Raw genomic sequence first — 18,897 nt, forward strand, 5'->3', positions numbered from 1 at the left:
TGGAACCTCAGGATGTGATCTTATTTGGAAATAGGTTCTCTGCCGATATAACAAAAATGAGGTTACCTTGGACTTAGGGTAGACCCCAAATCCAATTAACTGGTGTCCTCAGAAGGGAGAGGGAGATTTGGACACCCAGGAGAAGGCAACGTAGCAACTGAGGCCAGGACTGGAACAGCGCAGCTCCAAACTGAGGGTCTCCAGGAAATGCCCCGAGCCACTAGAAGGTGGAAGAGGCTAGGAAGATTCTTCCTGAGAGCCTGCAGAGGGAGCGTGGCTCTGCTGACACCTTGACGTTGGACTTTCTGCCTCCAAAACTGGAGGAGTAGATTGTTGTTGCTGGAAGCCACCCCGTGGGTGCTGACTTGTTTTGGCAGCCCTAGGAAGTGAAGGGGGAGGACTTGATAAGAACAAAAACCTTGGGGAAACTGCTCAGAGTCGCACAAATGACATCTTGGCGAATAAAGAACGGGACTGTAAGAGGCAAATGAAAAAAATGGAATCATGTCCACATTACAGAAGGGGGGTGTTGGACCATGTACCCCTACATTTATGACACTCCAGCCAAGGCCAAGAGAACACCTACGGGGTGCCAGGTGCTGGGCTCTAAGGGGCACACGGGTGAGTAAGGCCCCATCCTGGAGGCACATGGGGCAGACAAGACAAAGTCAGACCCCGTCTGACACAGTGCTGGGCGTTCCTCTGGACATGGGCTCCAAGTACCAGTGGAATTAATTCTAGTAGGGCTGACAGGAGCAGAGAGGCACTTGGTAAACATCTAGGGAAGGACAGAAGCAGGGAAGAGAGAAAGACTCTTTGGGTGTGTGAGGGGAACAGTGGTACCAGCCCAGTCTCCCATACCCAGCACACGTGTGCACTTAGTAAATGCTTCCAGATCACCCCCCCACCCCCACACCACCACTCAGGTTTCCTGACCTGGCCCTTATGGTGAATCCTAATGAGGCTTTGGGGTGCAGACTTGAGAAGTTGCAGGCAATAAAAGACCAGAGAGAGCTAAAATCCCTCTGCTTCTTGCCATCCCCATATATTTGTTGAATGCTTATCAAGTGCCAGGCATGGGGTGAGAACCACCACAGTCCAGCAAAACGTAAGGCAGCTCCTTGCCCACTGGGGACTAGCAGTCTAGCTGATTAGAAGGGCTCATTTCTGAAGTCAAAGCTTTAGGGCTTCCTAGGAATTCTTGGATTTTATTTTTGATCCTCTTGAGACACATGGGCTGTGTAGAGACAAGTCTCCAGGCATCTCGGTGGTTCACCGAGCTATCTTCATTTTCCCCTCTTTACACGAAGTTTAAGATGAAAAGGGGTGCAGTGGGAGTCACTGCTAGGCAAAGACTATCTTTGTGTTTTTATTAATCCCTTGGCAGATGCTGCTATGCCATTTTTGGACCCAACCTCTCCTCCTAAATGGACCGTCACTATTACTGACCAAAAAAGAGGCTGACAGAGGCTTTGGTGAGTTCTGGTCAGAGGTTTGGTCAGTTTATTACTCAGTTAACTGTTCCCGTGCCAAAGAGGACTAACGACTTTTGGCAAAGACAAAGTGCTACACCCACACCAAAACTTCAGTTTCACATGAACCTAATTAGCCAGGAACCTCAACCAGGCAATTATTTGTTTGATGACACGCTCATTAAGGGGGGAGGGGCGATCTTAAGAAAATGTCACCTTATGTTATCAATCAATTTTTAAAAGCCTTCTGGGGTATATATACCGTTTTTTTTCTGTCTCCTACAGCTTCCAAATCTGCATAGTCATAATTGATGAACAAAACTATCACCTGGAGGTGCCTTGGGGAAGGGTTTAATTCTGTTTGGTAGGCAATGCTTCACGAGGCAGGCAGAAAATTGGAAAACTGCATTTTTAGAGAAGAAAAATGTCAACAAGAATTGGAGGAAAAGTAAGCATTTTCTGGCTAAGTATCAATTAAACAAAAAATTCAATTTTCCAGAATACACCTTTTCTTCAACCTCCCAGTTAATGGTGCTTTGCTAAGGTGCCCAGTGGATATTTGATGATTGCTAATTATTTACACTGGACCTCACCACACCCAGAGATGTTGCTCATCTTTATAACAAAGACCATTTGCTATTTCCAGAAACTTCCTCAAGAAATACCAAAGAACTAATTCTGAAGTTTCAGAAACTTTAATTTTAGAACCAAAAGTAAAGAATGTATCCTGACAAAAGGATTTCTAAAAAAAGTTGTGAATTCATTTGTAGGAAAGGACAGGAATATAAACCCTATGGAGTTGGGACTGTTTCTGAACGTGCTGGACAATCGCGAACCGGTGGTTTTCTAGTATTGAATCCCAAAGCACATCCCCAAAGATGTGCTCCCTCTGAGCTAATGGGTAGTGATGAATGTGTGGCTGGAAACTCGGGTGGGCTCCTGTGTTCAGGCTGAGCCAGGGTAAAGTAGGAAAACTGCAGAAGACGGAGGTTTTCACGTTTCATCCTTAGGACCATTCTCAGGGTCCAGAGTGTCCCCCGACTCTTGCTGTTACAAGCACTGTCTTTTTTTGCTGGGGAAGTGGGATATGCCATGCTGAATCCTGGTACAAGGGCTGTCACTCACCTCTCAGCGCTGCCCACACCCCCACAGCGATGTGCCTTCCGCCTCAGCTGCTATTTGGCGCCCGTGGCTCAGGACACCAATCAGATCCTTTAGCCCCTCTGTGCCATTAGTGGCTACAGCTTCCCCACATTGACTCGTCACAGGAGAACCACCCTCTGCTCCTCAGAGCCACAATTGGCTGCCCCTTTTCTGAAGCTTAAGTCCTTCAGCTCCAACGTAAATAACTCCATGCTCATCAATAACTTTGGGATGCCTGTGTGTGTTTCACACAATTTGCAAGATGTATTTCTGCAGTATTTCTTCAAATCTTTGCAACTAGATAATCTCAGGCCAAGTCACATTTGTACCTGACAGGAGGGGAACTTGCTTTGGATTGATGTTCCTTTTTAGGAGAAAACTAGAAAAATCTCCAAAGAACCCAGGACAGCAAGGAGGGGAATGAATTGAAACCCAGCCTGTCTTGTTAGTGCCTCGTCACTTTGTATACAAGTCATTATGAATGATTTATTAATTCGACAAACATTTGTAAGCATTCAATAAATATTTGCTTAATGAGTTGCCGAATGCATTAGCTACTTGTTAGGCACTGTGGGCTATGACACTGGAAGAACAAGATACAGTCTGGCCCCCAAGGAGCCCATCTGATGGTGTGGCTGGTGGGCGGGGTAGGCAAGTAGACAAGGCATTGTGAGAAGAATTAATTGCAGAGAGTACTCAGTCCATCCCAGGCACCGCGAAACTCTCTTCATGGATTATGTCAGTTAATCTTTACCACAGCTTTACTAAATCAGTTCAGTTATTATCTCCTTTTTATATATGAGAAAGCCCAGGCACAGCAAAATTAAGAAACTCACCCCGAATCGTACAGCTTGCAAGTGAGAAGGTCAGAAATCAATCCCAGGCAGTGTGACTCACACTTCACCCCATAAGCCACTGTGGCATGGGGGCAGCCGTAGGCGAGCAGAGGAGTGGTTGGTTCAGGGAGGTAAAGGGTGTGAAGACTGGGCGATTGGTTTGAAGGACAAGGGAGAACCAACGAGGAAGCCGAGAGACTTCCATGTTGAGCAACGAGGAAGCCAGTGCGATTTGCTGAGCTAGCACCTTCAAGCAAGAAGCAGGTTGCTGGGGACAGTGTGGAATGACCGCCGCAGTTGGGGATACGTTGAGTTTGAGGTGCCCCTTGGACATTCAGGTGGATTTCCAAGCAAGCTACTAATGAGGCTCTGCTGTACTCATGGGAGAGGTCCTGGCGAGAGACAAGAGAGTTGGCTGTTGTTGGAATAATGCTTCATTCTTGCTGCTTGATTGTTTAAAGCTTTAGAAAGGGGCTAGCTATTTACAAATGGCTTGGTTGTATTCTTTATGTTTGACTTGTGTTTAAATTTTAAATCTATGATCACGAGTTATTATATTCACCCCCTTTACCCTTCCCCCTTTACCCTTCATACACACACACACACACACAGAGAGAGAGAGAGAGAGAAAGACAGATGATGGCTATGGATACACTTGAACTAGGTAAAGGAGTTTCCAAGCTAAAGACACAGTTACTGGCCCCAAGCATTCATTGTCTCATACAGAGGAGTAGAGAGAAGTGGCCAGCTTATGCCGTCTCCTCTTTCACCTGATTATTAATCCATCACATTGTACTTTATTCAGGTCTCAGAGACTGTCTTATGACAAGTCTAGGAGTTGAGTTTAAGTCATCCTGGGTGACTTGAACCTCTCTGTCCAAGGACGTGACCGAACATCCGGAGAGACTGATCCGAGCCGGAGTGCGTGGACGGAAGTGTGAATTCAGATAACTCCTGGACACCCTGTGTGAACAGGAGTAGGCTGGGGAGGGGATGCAGGGCAGGGTGCCGGTGGGCTCCAGGGCACAGTTAGCCACGGCTGTGCCACATTTGCCCCATGTCAAGCTTTCTTTCCCGTAGATCCTAAGCTGTCTCCAAGAGCTAGGATCTAATTAGTTTGCATTTGATTTCTTTGCTGCCTAATGAACTACCTCTGTAGTTCTAGCTGTGATGTCATTAGCATCTCATTGCCTTGGGCACCAACTCAGGAGAGAGAGTCTTAAGCAGTCCCAGAATCCTACAGGAATCATACCAATTTCCTTCATAATGACTCATCCACCTCCATGACCTGTCGGTTCCTACCAGCAAAGCAGACCCTGTGTGAGGATGGGTCAGTCGCTTTTATCATCCTCGTATTGTTCCTGAGTCTAGGTGGGTCAGGATGTACATGCCTAAGGCCATGGGCACATCCACAATGAGATTCTGAACGTTGAGGATGCCAATATTCTCATTCCACAATATTCTATTGGGGAAATTCATCCACTGTGTGCTGTAGGATACAGATTTAGCCTAAAGCAAATGGCATTTATTTATAGCAAACTGTATTTGCAAAATGCTTTGCAGTTTTGGGGTTGTTAACTACATTCCAGGTTGGCTGTTCTTCTACTTAGAAGAAAGCTAAGTGTCATGGCTGGACTCCAAAGCCTCCCTGAGAGCAATGAGATGAATTCTGCAAACAGGAATCAGAGGGGGCCACACCTGGGTGTTCTGGACCAGAAGGCACCTTTGCCTATTATAATCTTTTAAGGAAATAAGGTGGGGTCTCCTCCCTGTGACTCTCCACACACCGGCTTCTCTGCTGCCCACCCCAACACTGAGGGGGGGTTAAAAGCAAATGTCAAAGATCAGACCCTCCTGAAGATTTTAAGGTTTGGACTTCTCTTTCCCTTACCACAGACATGATGGTTATAGGTGCTCTCTTTGGGCAAAGGGAGATTTATCTGAGCTTTCATCATCGGACTCCATCATTTTAAGGAGTATTTCCCAATTGCGTCTTTAACTGCACATGGAAAATGCATTTCCTCTTTGAAAAATCTCTCTCACAGACACATCTCTATTCTTTGCTGGAGCCTGAATAGATGGCTTTGGGAGTTCCCTGCTCATCACCTCGGTATAAATCCAGCTCCTCTCTAGACAGCTCCGTCCTGCATGACGAAGGGACTGGAGGGGCCTTTCAGCAGGCCCGCTTTCTAAGGACCTGAATATTTTCAGGAGAAGGAAAACAGGATTCTGGATTAAAACAAGAGTTTGGAGGTCTGCCACCATTTCTTTTGCATCCTCCTCTCCATGCCTCTCTTCTCCCTAACCTTGCACCTATCCGGGGCTGGAGGTTATTGAGCAGGATTCACTGAGTCTTGATTTTAATGGGGATAGTCAGAAGACTGCCGCCAGGGAACAGCCCCTCAAATGTTTACAGCAATTACAAGCCTTAATGAGGGAGTGCGGGAGGGCAGGGAGGTGGGCACTCAGCTCCACTGTGTTTGGGGATGTAGTGCCCTCTAGTGGCCGCATCTGTCTGTCAGAACGGTGCATCCTAAGTAATGAAGGGGCCCCCCGGCCTACGGAGGGATGTGTATGGGGTGTGTGGTGGCCAGGAGGCGGCGGAGTTCCTGGGTATTTGGGGATTAAAGGTGAGAGAAAAGGAATGTGGTGGCAGATTATTTCCCCCTTGAAGTAAATTTTACTCCGTGTGAAGGATATCCAGGGGGATTTTAATTTTCTCTCAGTTACTTCTGTCTCTCGCTGTGTATGTTTCTCCTAGGGATACATTTTATGGAATTATGTTACTCATTAATATTTTACTATTTCATTGAAAAAAATGGTACCACAACAAACTTTGTTAAGTAGCCAGGTGTTACTTTTCCACAAGTTTTTCCGTGGTGCCAAAGTGGCCCCATAGAATTCATCGCAGATTATATCCTCTCACAGAAGAGCATTTTAGACTTGATATCCCCATCTAGTGGTCATTTCGTGGGAACTCTTTCCCAGTCCCTGTTGAATCCTTTCTCAACAAGGAGGGCTGTGGGTTGATGAAATGCCCCTGGTCCTCCAAGAGACCCTCAAGCTCTCTGGCACAGTTTGCATAGCAAAATTTTTTAAACTTTATCTTGAAAAGAAACACTGTGTCTTTTCTGATTTTTTTTTTTAATTTCATTTGCTTTCCCAGTGAAAGGCGGCCTGTTTTTCTAGAAATCATTTCAAGAATCCAAGACCTCATTCACCTCACTTATCTCTGCCTGGTTCATATTAGCTGTTGAAGAAGGTTGAGGCCTGGCCAGGGGCTAGGTGAGGAAAGTCCTGCTAGATTGTGCTCACTTTACAAATATTCCCAGCCACGGGCTTGACTGATGTGCCTAAACCTGAATGTCAGTCAAGATTTACATGTGGCTCTGAGTGACTCTGGGGCTGGCCGGTGTGGGCTCCTGTTTGATAACACCATTCTTTGCTTTGGTGTGTGCAGTTATGCAGTTCTTATAACCTAGGAAAGGTTTCATTTCAACTCTGGGTTTGTTATTAAACAAATTGCAAATGTGAAATAAATTATAGCTCACATTTATAGTCACTGAGTGAGTCCTTTGTGTTAATGTGCAGAAGGAGTCCCATGTCAGGGGAGCTTCTGGATGGAAGATGCCTCATCCGCATACTGAGGATATTCATCTGGGAAACAACAGTGTTGAAATGTCTCATGACGTTTGCAAATGGGCTCATATTACATGGCAAACACAAGGGAGGAGGGCAGAGAACTCCCTGGACCCCACAAGAGAGAACCCTGTTAGAAAGTCAGTGAGTTGTAGCTCACAGTCACCTTCTGAAACCCCTTTGCAAACCCTTCCAGCCATTTCCCCCAAAGATCTGGGCCCATCAAGTACCACATTCCTGAGCGGTTCAAGATGACCAGAACGAATGTTCTGTATCTGCCCTTTATTTCTAGAAGCCCAGTGGTCTCTACGAAATTGTTTCATGTTCAGGCCTGTAGCTGTGTCACGAAGGGTCTGGGATCTCTTGTGGAGCCCAAGGGCTTTTGGTCAGTGGACTGTACTTCCAACTTCATCTAGCACGAATAAGTTAAATGGGAAATCATGAAGGTTTGGAAGACAAATATCAAGCCGTGTTTTCTTCCACAGGGAACAAAGTATTACTTATTTTCAGGTAGACATTTCTCATCTTTGTCACCAAAAATAAACCGACAATTTCTCTAACTACTTTTCACTCATCAATCAAGGACGTTATAAATCCATCTCTTTGGAGTGCTTTGGAGTACCCAAACTCCCTCCTGTGTTCCGTGCATTGATGAATAATAAAACAGAAAAGTCCTCTGCCTTCCCAGTGACTTAAAGGCTTTAGAATCCGACAAAATTTGATTCAAATCCCAGCGCTTACATCATACTAGCCGTGTGATCTTAAGGCTCTTGGTCTCACTTTCCTCATCCATAAGATGGGTGCAATGGTAAGAACTCCATGCAGAGAGTTCTTATAAAGGGTTAAAGGGGGTCTGGAACAGATCTCACTTCATAGTTTGCGTAAATCTTACCTACAGTTATGATTAAACTCTTATGATGATGGTTGGACATGCACTAGCCACTGTGTTATGTACTTTAAAAACATGTTGCCGTTTATTCATCGCACAATGCTAGGGACAAGGGATATCTTCATTTTATGGATGAAGAAACTGAGTCCTGGGCTAATCACTGTTGTTACTGTTGGGATTATTGACGACAGTCGTAGATCCTGCAGACACTGCAAATGCATCCCTCTGAGGGGATCGGTGGAGCTGAGGGTTCTCCAAAAGGAAACAACCTGATCTCACATTTGGAAGGCCGTTTCCAACTCTGATAGGTTACGGGGAGGACGGGTTCCCCACATTGACTGGGACGTTAGAGTCACATCCTTAACAGTGACGTTTTGTGACCTTTCTGGGATTTGACTCCAGCACTCAGGGGCCACAAGATCATGCAAGGCCTTGCTCTTTTGCCTCATTGCCTCATTGCTCCTTTTCATTTTGTGTCTGGCAGGCAACTCCCCATCCGACGAGTCAGAGGAGCGGGAAAGAGACCCGAAGGTGCTGACGTTCCCAGAATACATCGCCAGCCTGTCAGAGTCTGGCACCAAGCGCATGGCGGCTGGAGTCCGCATGGAATGCCAGAGCAAAGGACGATGCCCCTCATCCTGCCCCCTGTGTCATGTGACATCCAGCCCTGACACTCCTGCTGAGCCAGTTCTGCTGGAGGTGACCAGAGCAGCCCCCATCTATGAACTGGTGACCAACAACCAGACCCAGAGGGTAAGAGGCCTGGGACTCAGGGAAGCATCAACAACAACAGAGGGCTTTCCAAATGGCCGGGGTGGGGGTTTGGTGACAGGGTGTAGTTGAGTTCCGTGCTAGACTAGGGATACTGAGATTTTATGTTTAGCTGATCCAGGCACATAATTTGCTTAGATTTGCATGTTTGCATATTAAGTCAAATCAGTGCATCCACAACACCCATGGTAATGACTCAGGAGTCACAACTCAGCATTTGTGTAGATTCTTGAGCAACAAGGGCTGGGAAGAAGAAGGTAGATCAGGAGGCGTGACATTCATAGTCACCAAAGTCATTGTTCAGAAAGCCTCAGGGGACAGTTATGGGGGGGAATGCCAGCTCCCCTAACAGATCCCAAGCCTGGATTGACTGCAGCGAGGCTAGAAAGAGTGTGTCGGCATAGGTTCCAAAGGGAAGGGTCCGGTCTTAGCCTGGGGGGCATGGTGTCCTGTCCATGGCTCTGACTCTAAGAACAAAGACCACAAAACCCCACATCCAAGCAAATCTTCTGTCTTATATTATACTGCTAGGTTATGACATGTCCCAAGCAGCCCTCCTTTCCCTGTGTGGTTCCCTTTCCAAAGGTGCTACGAGAAAATGAATGGACCCAAAGGGATAAGCTGGAGAACTGTGGCAGAGACAGTGGCTTAGCTCATCCCCTAGCTCTCTGATCTCCTCAAGGACAGAAAGAACAGAGTGGGTCACAACACATGCAACAGCAACGATGATGACAATGACAAGAATAAAAACACAAAAGCTCAGGGTGCAGGGCTTCTGATGCTACAGGCAAAGGTGACCTTGAGGGACGAGACCATAGTAGAGTCAGAGCAGAGAGCTCCTTACCTGCCTGAGAGCTGTGTCCATCCAGGCAGGGTGATGATTGCTTTCTCTTTCCCCTTTTAAGGACACCTGGTGTGTCACAGTTGTTTCATAGGTGATGCTCCGCCAGCAAGGAGGGATTTTGCACGTGTATGCTGCTCTTGCCAATGATAGTTCAAAGCAAGATTCCTCACAGGAACGAAAGGAGTTCCTTTGGCCTGTGAATTCCTCTTCATTCTGATGGAAGTGACTGGGGAAGAAGAGCTGGGGCAAGGAGACCACGGAAGGGTGGCTTGCAAGGGTTGATGTCACCATGGAGACCCAAACCTGCAGTGGCTTTAATCCAGTGCCCTTACCTGCCCCACTTTGTCTTCTGGGAGCACCCGAGGCCGCTGCAGCTGGTGCCCCAAGAGCTCCTGAGCACTTGGCCTGGACTAGCAGAGGCAGGGAATACACTCATAGCACCACCCTATGGGACAAGGCACACGAAGCTGCAAAGTAGGGAAGAGCTGGGTGGGAGAGGAGGACAAGGACTCCCAGCGTCTTGCAGGGGCGTCGTGGGTAAAAGGGGAAAGCTGAAGGAATTCGTGTCTTTAGCATCTCCCTCTCTGGATCTCCTACTTGCCAGACCTTGGCCCTTCCCTGTCTCTCTGCACTGGTTTTAAGAGAGGGATTGGGAGAGATCGTCCATCTGGTCATATTTGAACATTGTAATTTCTGAACACATAGACAAGGTGGCCCAAGGTGCTCCCGTCACCATCCCATGTTTCTTCTCTCTCATTCCTTAGACATAGTCTGTCTTCTCTGTTCATTCTCTCTGTTCCTCCACTCTTCCTTCTAATTTTCCCTTTCTCACAAAGAATGCAGATATGGAGTGAAAAAGTGAACGAAGAGGGGTGCTAAGTCACGACACCAGTAAACTCGGTGTGTGTTCTTATCTCTACCCCTCTGGTAGGTCTGGGGCCAATTTTCTAACCTCTCTTGGCCTCCTGTTGGACTAGATCATCTATGATGCCATATTTCAGTCTAGTGATTAGAAACAGTCTAGAAACCAATAGGTCAAACTATATAACCCACCAGGTGTCTCCAACCCAACATCTTCCACCCCAAACAGTTACCACTGTGCTTCAGTCTCGGTGAATGGGATTCTTTTCTACCAAGTTGCCCAAGCTGGAGGCCAAGTATGCTTCCCTGACTTTTCTTGCCACTCCCTAACATGTATCTATCATCACCAGGGACTACAAATACTTTGAATCTATCCTTTTGTGATTGTACCTTCATCACCATCTTCCACTGTAATAGCAGGCCACCATCTTCTTGTTACAGTAGCTTCTTACTGGTTTTCCTGTGAGACCAGTCAGAGTTTTCTGTCTGATACAGACATCAGGTCTTATTGCAGCAGGGCAATTCAGTAGCTCTGCAGAATCTGTTAAATACAATCTAGAGTCCTTAGCATATCGTTATAAGGGCAGTTCATTGTCCAATTTGGTCCTCGCTTACATGGTTAGGTTGTGTCTACTTTATGCTTTATATTCTATCCCCCAAATTTTAACTCCTGGTACCTCCTTAAACACAACACATTTTCTGTCATGCATCTGGCCCTTCAGACTTGTCACTCTCTCTCTCGCAGGAATAGCCTCTCCTACATTTCTGCCAATGGCAGTACTTCCAGGTTTCAGCTCAAGCATCCACAGCCATAACAAGCCCTCCCTTGTTCTCCCAGGCCAGCCCCTGTTCCTTCAAGTGGCTCCCACTGTCTGTGTCCCTGCATCTTCTGAAGCACGTATCACCTGCTGTCACGAGTGCTGACGTATTTGTTTATGTATTTGTCCTGTAGACTCTGAGAAGCACTCATTCTTCTATGGAATCCTAGCTCCTAGCTGACATGTAGTTGACACCCCGCTGGATAAATGAATGAAATAAATAAATGGAGGAATGAACGGAGGGGTGAACTTGGCCTGAAAGTTCAGCTGCTTTCCCTAAAACAAAATAAGAACAAAAATGGGAAAATCCTATTTCTTTTTGGGAATCGGGATTAAATTTCATAACAAATGAGGATCCTCATGCAATGCCTGCCACATTCTAGATACCAAGAAAAATGTAATTTTTTTTCCTTTTCCTTTCCAGAAGGGCTCCTTCTTGATTTCCCCTCTTCTACCCCAGCCTACCTTCCACAGTTACCGATAGCCCAGGATTCAGGGAGTAGGAACTTGTGGAATTGTGTGAACCAAAGGTGGAAAGTTAAAGCTTTCGAAGAAATGTCTGTCATCATAAGTGTTGGTCCTTACTTCTTTTTTTTTTAAGATTTTATTCATTTATTTGAGAGAGAAAATGAGATAGAGAGAGAGCATGAGAGGGGGGAGGTTCAGGGGGAGAAGCAGACCCCCCACTGAGCGGGGAGCCTGATGCGGGACTCAATCCCAGGACTCCAGGATCATGACCTGAGCCGAAGGCAGTCGCTCAACCAACTGAGCCACCCAGACGCCCTGGTCCTTACTTCTTTGGGTTGAAAATCGGATCATGTTTCTCCGCTGTTTCAAACACTCTCCCCTGCTCTTAGAATGGGACACCACCCCTCACCATGGACCACAGGGTCTCTGTAACCGGCCCCACCCCCTCCCACTTGCTGAGCACCTCTTTGTCCTTCACTCTGGCTCTTGCAGCCAAGAGAGCCTTTTTACTCGGTTGATTTTAAATGTTAAGTGTCACCCAGGCTGAAGTCATCTTAATATTGGTTTTTCCACCTGGAACACTTCCCCATCTTTCGTGACCAGATAACTCGTGATCTGTCCTTCAGTGCAGATGAGAACACACACGCTCATGGAGGCCTCCCCAAACCTCTCTGTGAGATTATCCCCCTTCCTTTTCCCTCCTGTCCCAAGTCACCCTTTTCCTTTGGAGCCCTTACCACCAGTCCTACTAATCTGGTTGCTTATGTAACTTTTGTCTGTTCCTTTGTTTGTTATTTGGCTGCAAGATGTATGTGGGCAGGGGCTGACTATGTCTAATGCCACCCTGTATCCTTCATGCTTAGCACAGGAGCCAGACCCTTACAGGTGCTTAGCCAGTAATTGTTGATTGAAGACTGCACGCGGGCAGCCACAATTTCCTCTTTATTCTACCCCTCTCAACGGAAGTCGGTTTTCCTAGCTTAAGAAAGTATACTTTTGGTTTGAGTTTGGTTCAGTCAGGTGAAACATGGAGTGAGCACCTACGGTGCATCGGGCTTCCTGCTGGGAGCCGGCGGACAATCAGTCACATTGAGCCCAGGCTCTGGGGTGGCCCCCACTCACTAGCCTGTGACCCTGAGCAAGTCACTAATTTCTTTGACTCCAAGTGTCCTCCACTGTAAATCCTGTTTACCGTGGAGCTCAAACTGCAGTGTTAGCCCTAAAAGGGCCTTGAAATTCTAAAACTACACACACATTATCCTGATAACCAAGAATTGGTCCCTGCTCCCTCAGAGCTCCCAGTCTGGGAGTAGGAGGGTGGGAGAGGGGTCACTATGAACCCTTATGTGAAGTTCTGGGAGAATGTAACTTAGGGTATTAGCTTGCAGCTTAGACATTTCAGTTTTTGTAGGGTTATCTGTCAGTTTTTTCTTACGCTTTTCTTCCTTTTCCTTCCTTCCTTCCTTCTTTCTTTCCTTCCTCCCTCCATCCCCTCTGCCCCCCACTTCCAATGTTTTTGGCCTAAAATTTCCCAAGATGGCTGCTTCCTTTCTCTAATTTGCCAGTTCTGTGTGGGTGTGGTAAGAGTGGGTCAGAGAGAAGAGACTCAAAGGAAAAACAGAGGCTGCAGACCGTGAGCTGACCCAGAGAGAAAGCTGACCTCGGCCAGAGGGCACGGCCACACACCTTGTGGCCAGCCTCGCCCTCTCCCTGTCCCTGGGCTGGGGTAGAGGCAGCAGGGCCCCGCTGAGGGGTCAGTGCCCGTCAGGATCTTCTTCCTCACCAGGGAATTGTCCCATCTCAAGTTCTGTTCCCTGACTAGTCTAATTTTATCTTTTTGTCCTTTCATCAAATAGGGAATATGTGCCGTGAAATCACTGTATGTAAAGAATTGTCCTAGGCTCTGTGGCATTTGTATGCTTCCACAGAAGACCCAAGCCTGTCATTCGAACATAATAATAATTGCTGACATTTACTGATGACTGCTGTACTGTTTATATGTGACTAATGCGTGCACAGCACAGGTATTATTCTATGCCCTTTGGCCTATATTATTTTGGGTCATGATCACAACAGCCCTATGAGGAGAGTGCTGTTTCTGTCCCATTTTTCCACTGAGGAAACCAAGTTGATCTAATTTGCTCCAGGTCACATGGCAGTGATTTGCAGAGCCGAAGTCCTCACCCAGGGCAGACAGCTCTGGAGCGCAGTTCTTCACCTGGTTGCTGCTCTGTTTCTACCTTCTACCAGGAAAGAGAGGCCTCACACTCAAGCACAACTCAAGGCAGATCTGCATAAATATTGTACGTGGGGCACAAGGCACGCTGAAGGAATGCGGCAGAGGGGCAGTGCTGGGCAGGATGCAGAGGGCAGATGAGGATGCACAGAGAGGCATTTGAGAAAGGGCCAAGTGCCTAAGGGTGGAGAGAAGAGGGGTCAGGGCAGTGGATGGTCGAGAGGTTATTGTTGCTAGGGCCCTGGGTATGGAGTGACGACGGATGGAGAAGAAGGGAGAAGTAAGACTTGCTTCCAAGGTGACAGCCCTCAACCATAGGGGTGAACTGGCACGTTAAGGAGAAAGCAGCGCCAGGGAGGTCCTGCGAGGTCTAGTTTCCCAGAATCGGTCTCCTGGGGTAGGAATTTTAGATCAGAAAAGTGGTGAAGTGGTGCCCCAGCCTACTGGCTGAAAGTAATCTAGAACCAAGCAAAGCCTGGATTCTGTCTCTTGACGGTGGTGACCCAGCCCTGGCTCCTGGACACTTACTCTTCCTTCTCTTGCAGCTCTTGCAGGAGGCCACCATGAGCTCACTCTGGTGCTCAGGGACTGGAGATGTCATCGAGGACTGGTGTCGATGCGACTCCACAGCTTTTGGAGCGGATGGACTCCCCACCTGTGCACCTCTCCCACAGCCTGTGTATGACTCCCCTTCTCTGCCTCTCTGTTGCGTGCCCGCCTCTGCACGGTTCTGCAAATGTGTATTACAGGGCATCCAGTTGTTGCAAAGCAATAGACTGGGGGCCAGGGAACAGGAAGAAAAACACGAGGCAGCTCCTGGCCTCAGCGAGCTTTCAGTCTTAGAGATGCAGCACGCAGAGTGTCAAAGGAGAAGACATGGTCTGATAAGAGTTATCAAAGACATTTAAGTCAAGTGTGAAAGGGAATGTTCAAGTCTGAATTGGGGGCATGGTGAAGGCTTCATGAAGGAGATGGCACTTGAGTTTCTCCCTGAAGGTAGAGAGGGTAGGACGGCATGGCCAGAAGATCAGAGGGCTAAAGTGATGTTGCTGGGGAGGAAGTGAGAGATTGGTAGTGAGACTCTACTAGGCCAATGACACATTTCCTGGGTGGCAGCTCTGTGTGGAGCCGTTAGGTACTGTTATCACTTCCATTTAAGAGACAAGGAAATGTATTCAGATGCTCTGAATGATTTTTCCAAGGCCCTCAAGCAGGAAGCAGAGCTGCCACCGCTAAGAGGCCATGATCTCAGCCACCATAGTGTTGAGAGGACACAACGGAGAGATGATTTGGGATAGAACCAATGGGGGGGGCGGGTGGGAGGGGGGTTATGGGTGACTTGCTGGTGTGGGAGGGAGAAGGAGGGATTTGAGAATGGACCTATGACTTTGGCCTCGGTGGCTGGGAAGACAAATAAGCCACAGCTGAGAAGAGAAGCATCCGGGGACATGCAGGTTTGAGGAGGAAGCTGTGTCCAGTTGGACCCATCTTGAAGATATAGCAGGGCAGTTCTACTGAGATGTTCAGTGGTCAGAGGGAAAGACAGTTTGGAGAACTAGACATCTACTAGAGATAAGAAGATTTAAATCAACCCCAAAGAAATGAGCAATGGAACCCCAGCTATGAGAAAGGATCCTCCTGAATAAGTATCAACTGGAAAGAGGAGAGGGTCAGAGATGAGTATTAGGGGCTGTCTGCATTTGAGGGGTGAACAGAGTACAAAGGGTTGCCAAGGTGGTTCAGGAAGAACATGTCCAATTTCCTTGCCCTCAGGGGAAGGCTGCACAGAACTGGCCAAATCCCTGTAAATCCTGACGGGCTAAGGCCTGGGGCAGGCACCCCCTTAGCCTCTGCTGTGACATCTGTACTGGGAGTGACACACAGACATACGGTGTCTAGTAAGGAGTGCTGGCAGGAACCACTGGCGTCGCATGGTCCCGTGGGTTGTTGAGGCAAAAAAAGCCCAAAGGGAGAATCAGGACCCATGGGAATTCGAGGGCGAAGTCAGCAGGAACGAGCCAGCAGGAGGACACCAGCAAATGAGAGACCGGTTGTGCGGATGCTGCCCTCCGGCCTGATGCAGGGAAGTGCTGGTGGGCATCAAAGAGCCAGGACTGAACAGGAAGAGAACCAAGAAAGATGAGACACAACAGGAGACGATCAGCGCAAACCAACGTCTTCTCTTGTCCACATGCCCTCTCTCTATGGGTAGTTTTAGTTACATCAGTGCTTGGCTTCTTGCTCTTTACGGCCATGACTTGGACCTCTTGAGTCAAAGGAGAATCAAGGTCATTATTAGTCAAGGTTCTTTCTTTTGGTATAAAGGGAGCCACTAGAAGCAGACGGTGCTTCTAGATGGATTCACCCACTAAGAAAACTACCTCATTTTTGACACAACACTGAGGCCACTAAACAGTTATCATCAGTTGGACACAAGATCCAACCATTGGTGTCTTAGGGCTGATTTTCTTTCTAAATCTGCGTTTACTGTATGTTATTGCTAAAGATCAAATTGGGCTAAATTTCCATAAGCAGGAACATCTATTAAGGACTTCACTTCTCTTGTCAACTTTAATCACTTCTTTTAGTAGCAGACCTTAGTTTCTTGAACGTTTCTTGGTAATTGGAAATAGAAATGCACTCTGGTTTTACACGAGTCTATGTAAATCATGCGTGCTGCTGTTTCTCAGTAGAGGCCGGCTTTGGTCCGCATTTTCACAGAATCTGACTTCTCAGAAAGGCTTAGTTACTTATTTAAGCTTCCTAATGCTTTTTTCTTCAAAATAGCACTCGGCATATGACTCTAATTAATGAATTCGTCAATATCCGCACTGTTTTGGGTCTACTCCATCTTTCATGTCATCTGCAAACTATGCACTCCTTCATAGTAAGCCACTAAGGAGCATGTGTTTTGCATTATTTTCCCACTGGTTGAATTCCTTGCTATTGCTCCCACAGCCTCCCGTGATTTCTTCTTAAAGTTCTTATCACACATTATTATAATCACATGTATAATTGTATGTTTTTCTATTGACCACTCCACAAAAGAAAGGGCTATGGGGCACATGGGTGGCTCAGTTGGTTAAGCGTCTGCCTTCGGCTCAGGTTGTGATCCCAGGGTCCTGGGATCGAGCCCCACATCAGGCTCCCTGCTCCGCGGGAAGCCTGCTTCTCCCTCTCCCACTCCCCCTGCTTGTGTTCCCTCTCTCACTGTCTCTCTCTCTGTCAAATAAATAAATAAAATCTTAAAAAAAAAAAAAAGAAGGGGCTGGAGCTGGCTCGAGCACCACGGCATCTTGAGCACCAAGCACATTCTGATACATAATAGGTGCTCAACAAACATTTGCTGAATTGAAATTGACCGTTGCCTTGGTGTGTTCCATCTGTAGCACCTGGCACAATGACCCCCTGAGACCAGTGACAGGCATCTGTGAGCTGAGTAGAGAGCAGAGGTCGATGATTATGGGAGGTCGTGGGATATGGGGACCAAGGATGAGGGTGAATGGCAGGGATGGCATGTGACGGATGGAGACTGGAATGAGCAGGAGCCAGGAAAATCCCCAGAAGCCAGTGGTCTAGAAAGAAACCCGGAACTGGAGGCAAGTGAGAAATCTGAGATATACGTATGAAGTCAGAACAAGGTAACAAATTGAAACCACTTGAACCATTAGGAGATCCGTACCACGAACATCAATAATGTGTAGTGAGTCTCTGCAAGGCACAAGGACGTATGAGAAGGCAAGGCAAAAGAGCGGTGAAAATGGACAATTTGCATGGAAGGAAGAGACTTTGAATTGGGAAAAACAAAGAAAGACTGGAGTCGGGAATCAGGATAGTCAAAGAAATCCAAGAACAAAAAAAGAACCTGAAAGCAGAGCTCAAGTTTGCAGCCACAGGACATCACCCCGAGGAGAACTTGACATGTGGTCACCTTTCTCTTGCCTGGTAAAGCCCCCCAGGAGCATAGCCTCCAAACCGAGCCTGTTGCAAGGCCCAGCCAGCAGAAGGTGTCAGGAAGAAAATATGTTAGTACCCATAGCAAGAGGGGAAGCCAGGGTTCCCCCCACAGAGCAGATCCTGGTAACGCTATGGAAACTGAGCCTTGTTAATGCAGGGCTCTCCCAGACACCACCTCAGTGAGCCTTGGCATGAGCTTTATAGGCACATTCTCCTATTTTCAAGCGCAAATCCAGAAATTATATTTGCAAGCCCTATACAGGGCCACCCAGAAAGCCCTGCCCACTGACCCTATAAGATGTAGGTGCTCATTCATCTTTGATTCACCTACTTATTTATTTATTTGCAAACAGATGTTGAGTTCCTAATATGTAAAAGGCATTTAAGAGTAATAAAATTCCAGGGACCTTCAAGAACCATTGCTCTGTAGTGAAGGAGACAGGTGCTCAGAGAGATCGTTGCAGTGGTTGGTTAAGAAAGGTTAGAAGGAAGATTTGAGGGTGTAACAATTGAGAAGGTGGCCAGTATCAGAAGGGCATCGCAGGACCCAACAGGTCCCCATGTCATGTCTCTTCCTGTCTCGCACTCAGGCTGAGACTCTCCACAGTTCATGAGCCCAGCAGCACCCTCGTGGTCCTAGAGTGGGAACACTCAGAGCCTCCAATCGGGGTGCAGATTGTAGATTACCTCATCCGTCAGGAAAAGGTCACTGACAGGATGGACCACTCCAAAGTGGAGACAGGTGAGCCTCTCCAACTTCATGGGCTCATCTTAATCCATTGGTAAAAAGAAGAGAAAAGGAAAACGTCCTGCCTCCTGGCCTATGTTCTGGGTCCCCGGTGTCCAAGGGCAGTGCGGGGGTGGGGGTGGGGGGGCGGGGGGGGCCGGAGGTGGGGAAGCAAGAACAGCCATCTCGTCCATTTAAGAGTTTTTGCATGGTGAGCATCTGACAAAGTCTTGTTT

General features: G+C 47.4%; 1 protein-coding gene across 2 annotated transcripts in view; it reads left to right on the plus strand.

Annotated features, from left to right (window-relative positions):
• The window catches only part of ASTN1 (astrotactin 1), a 305,327-nt gene that overhangs the window by 266,493 nt on the left and 19,937 nt on the right, over nt 1–18,897 (plus strand). For both annotated transcript variants that reach the window (XM_028092079.1, XM_028092081.1), the window contains exons 17-19: nt 8,464–8,732; nt 14,523–14,656; nt 18,525–18,676. In XM_028092079.1, coding sequence (XP_027947880.1) covers nt 8,464–8,732; nt 14,523–14,656; nt 18,525–18,676 — 555 coding nt within the window. The remainder of the gene's footprint in view (nt 1–8,463; nt 8,733–14,522; nt 14,657–18,524; nt 18,677–18,897) is intronic.

This window comes from Eumetopias jubatus, unplaced genomic scaffold (genome assembly GCF_037043125.1).
Source record: "Eumetopias jubatus isolate StellerSeaLion01/CBP00866 unplaced genomic scaffold, mEumJub1_p1.0 scaffold_12, whole genome shotgun sequence".
NCBI classification, from domain to species: Eukaryota; Metazoa; Chordata; class Mammalia; order Carnivora; family Otariidae; genus Eumetopias; species Eumetopias jubatus.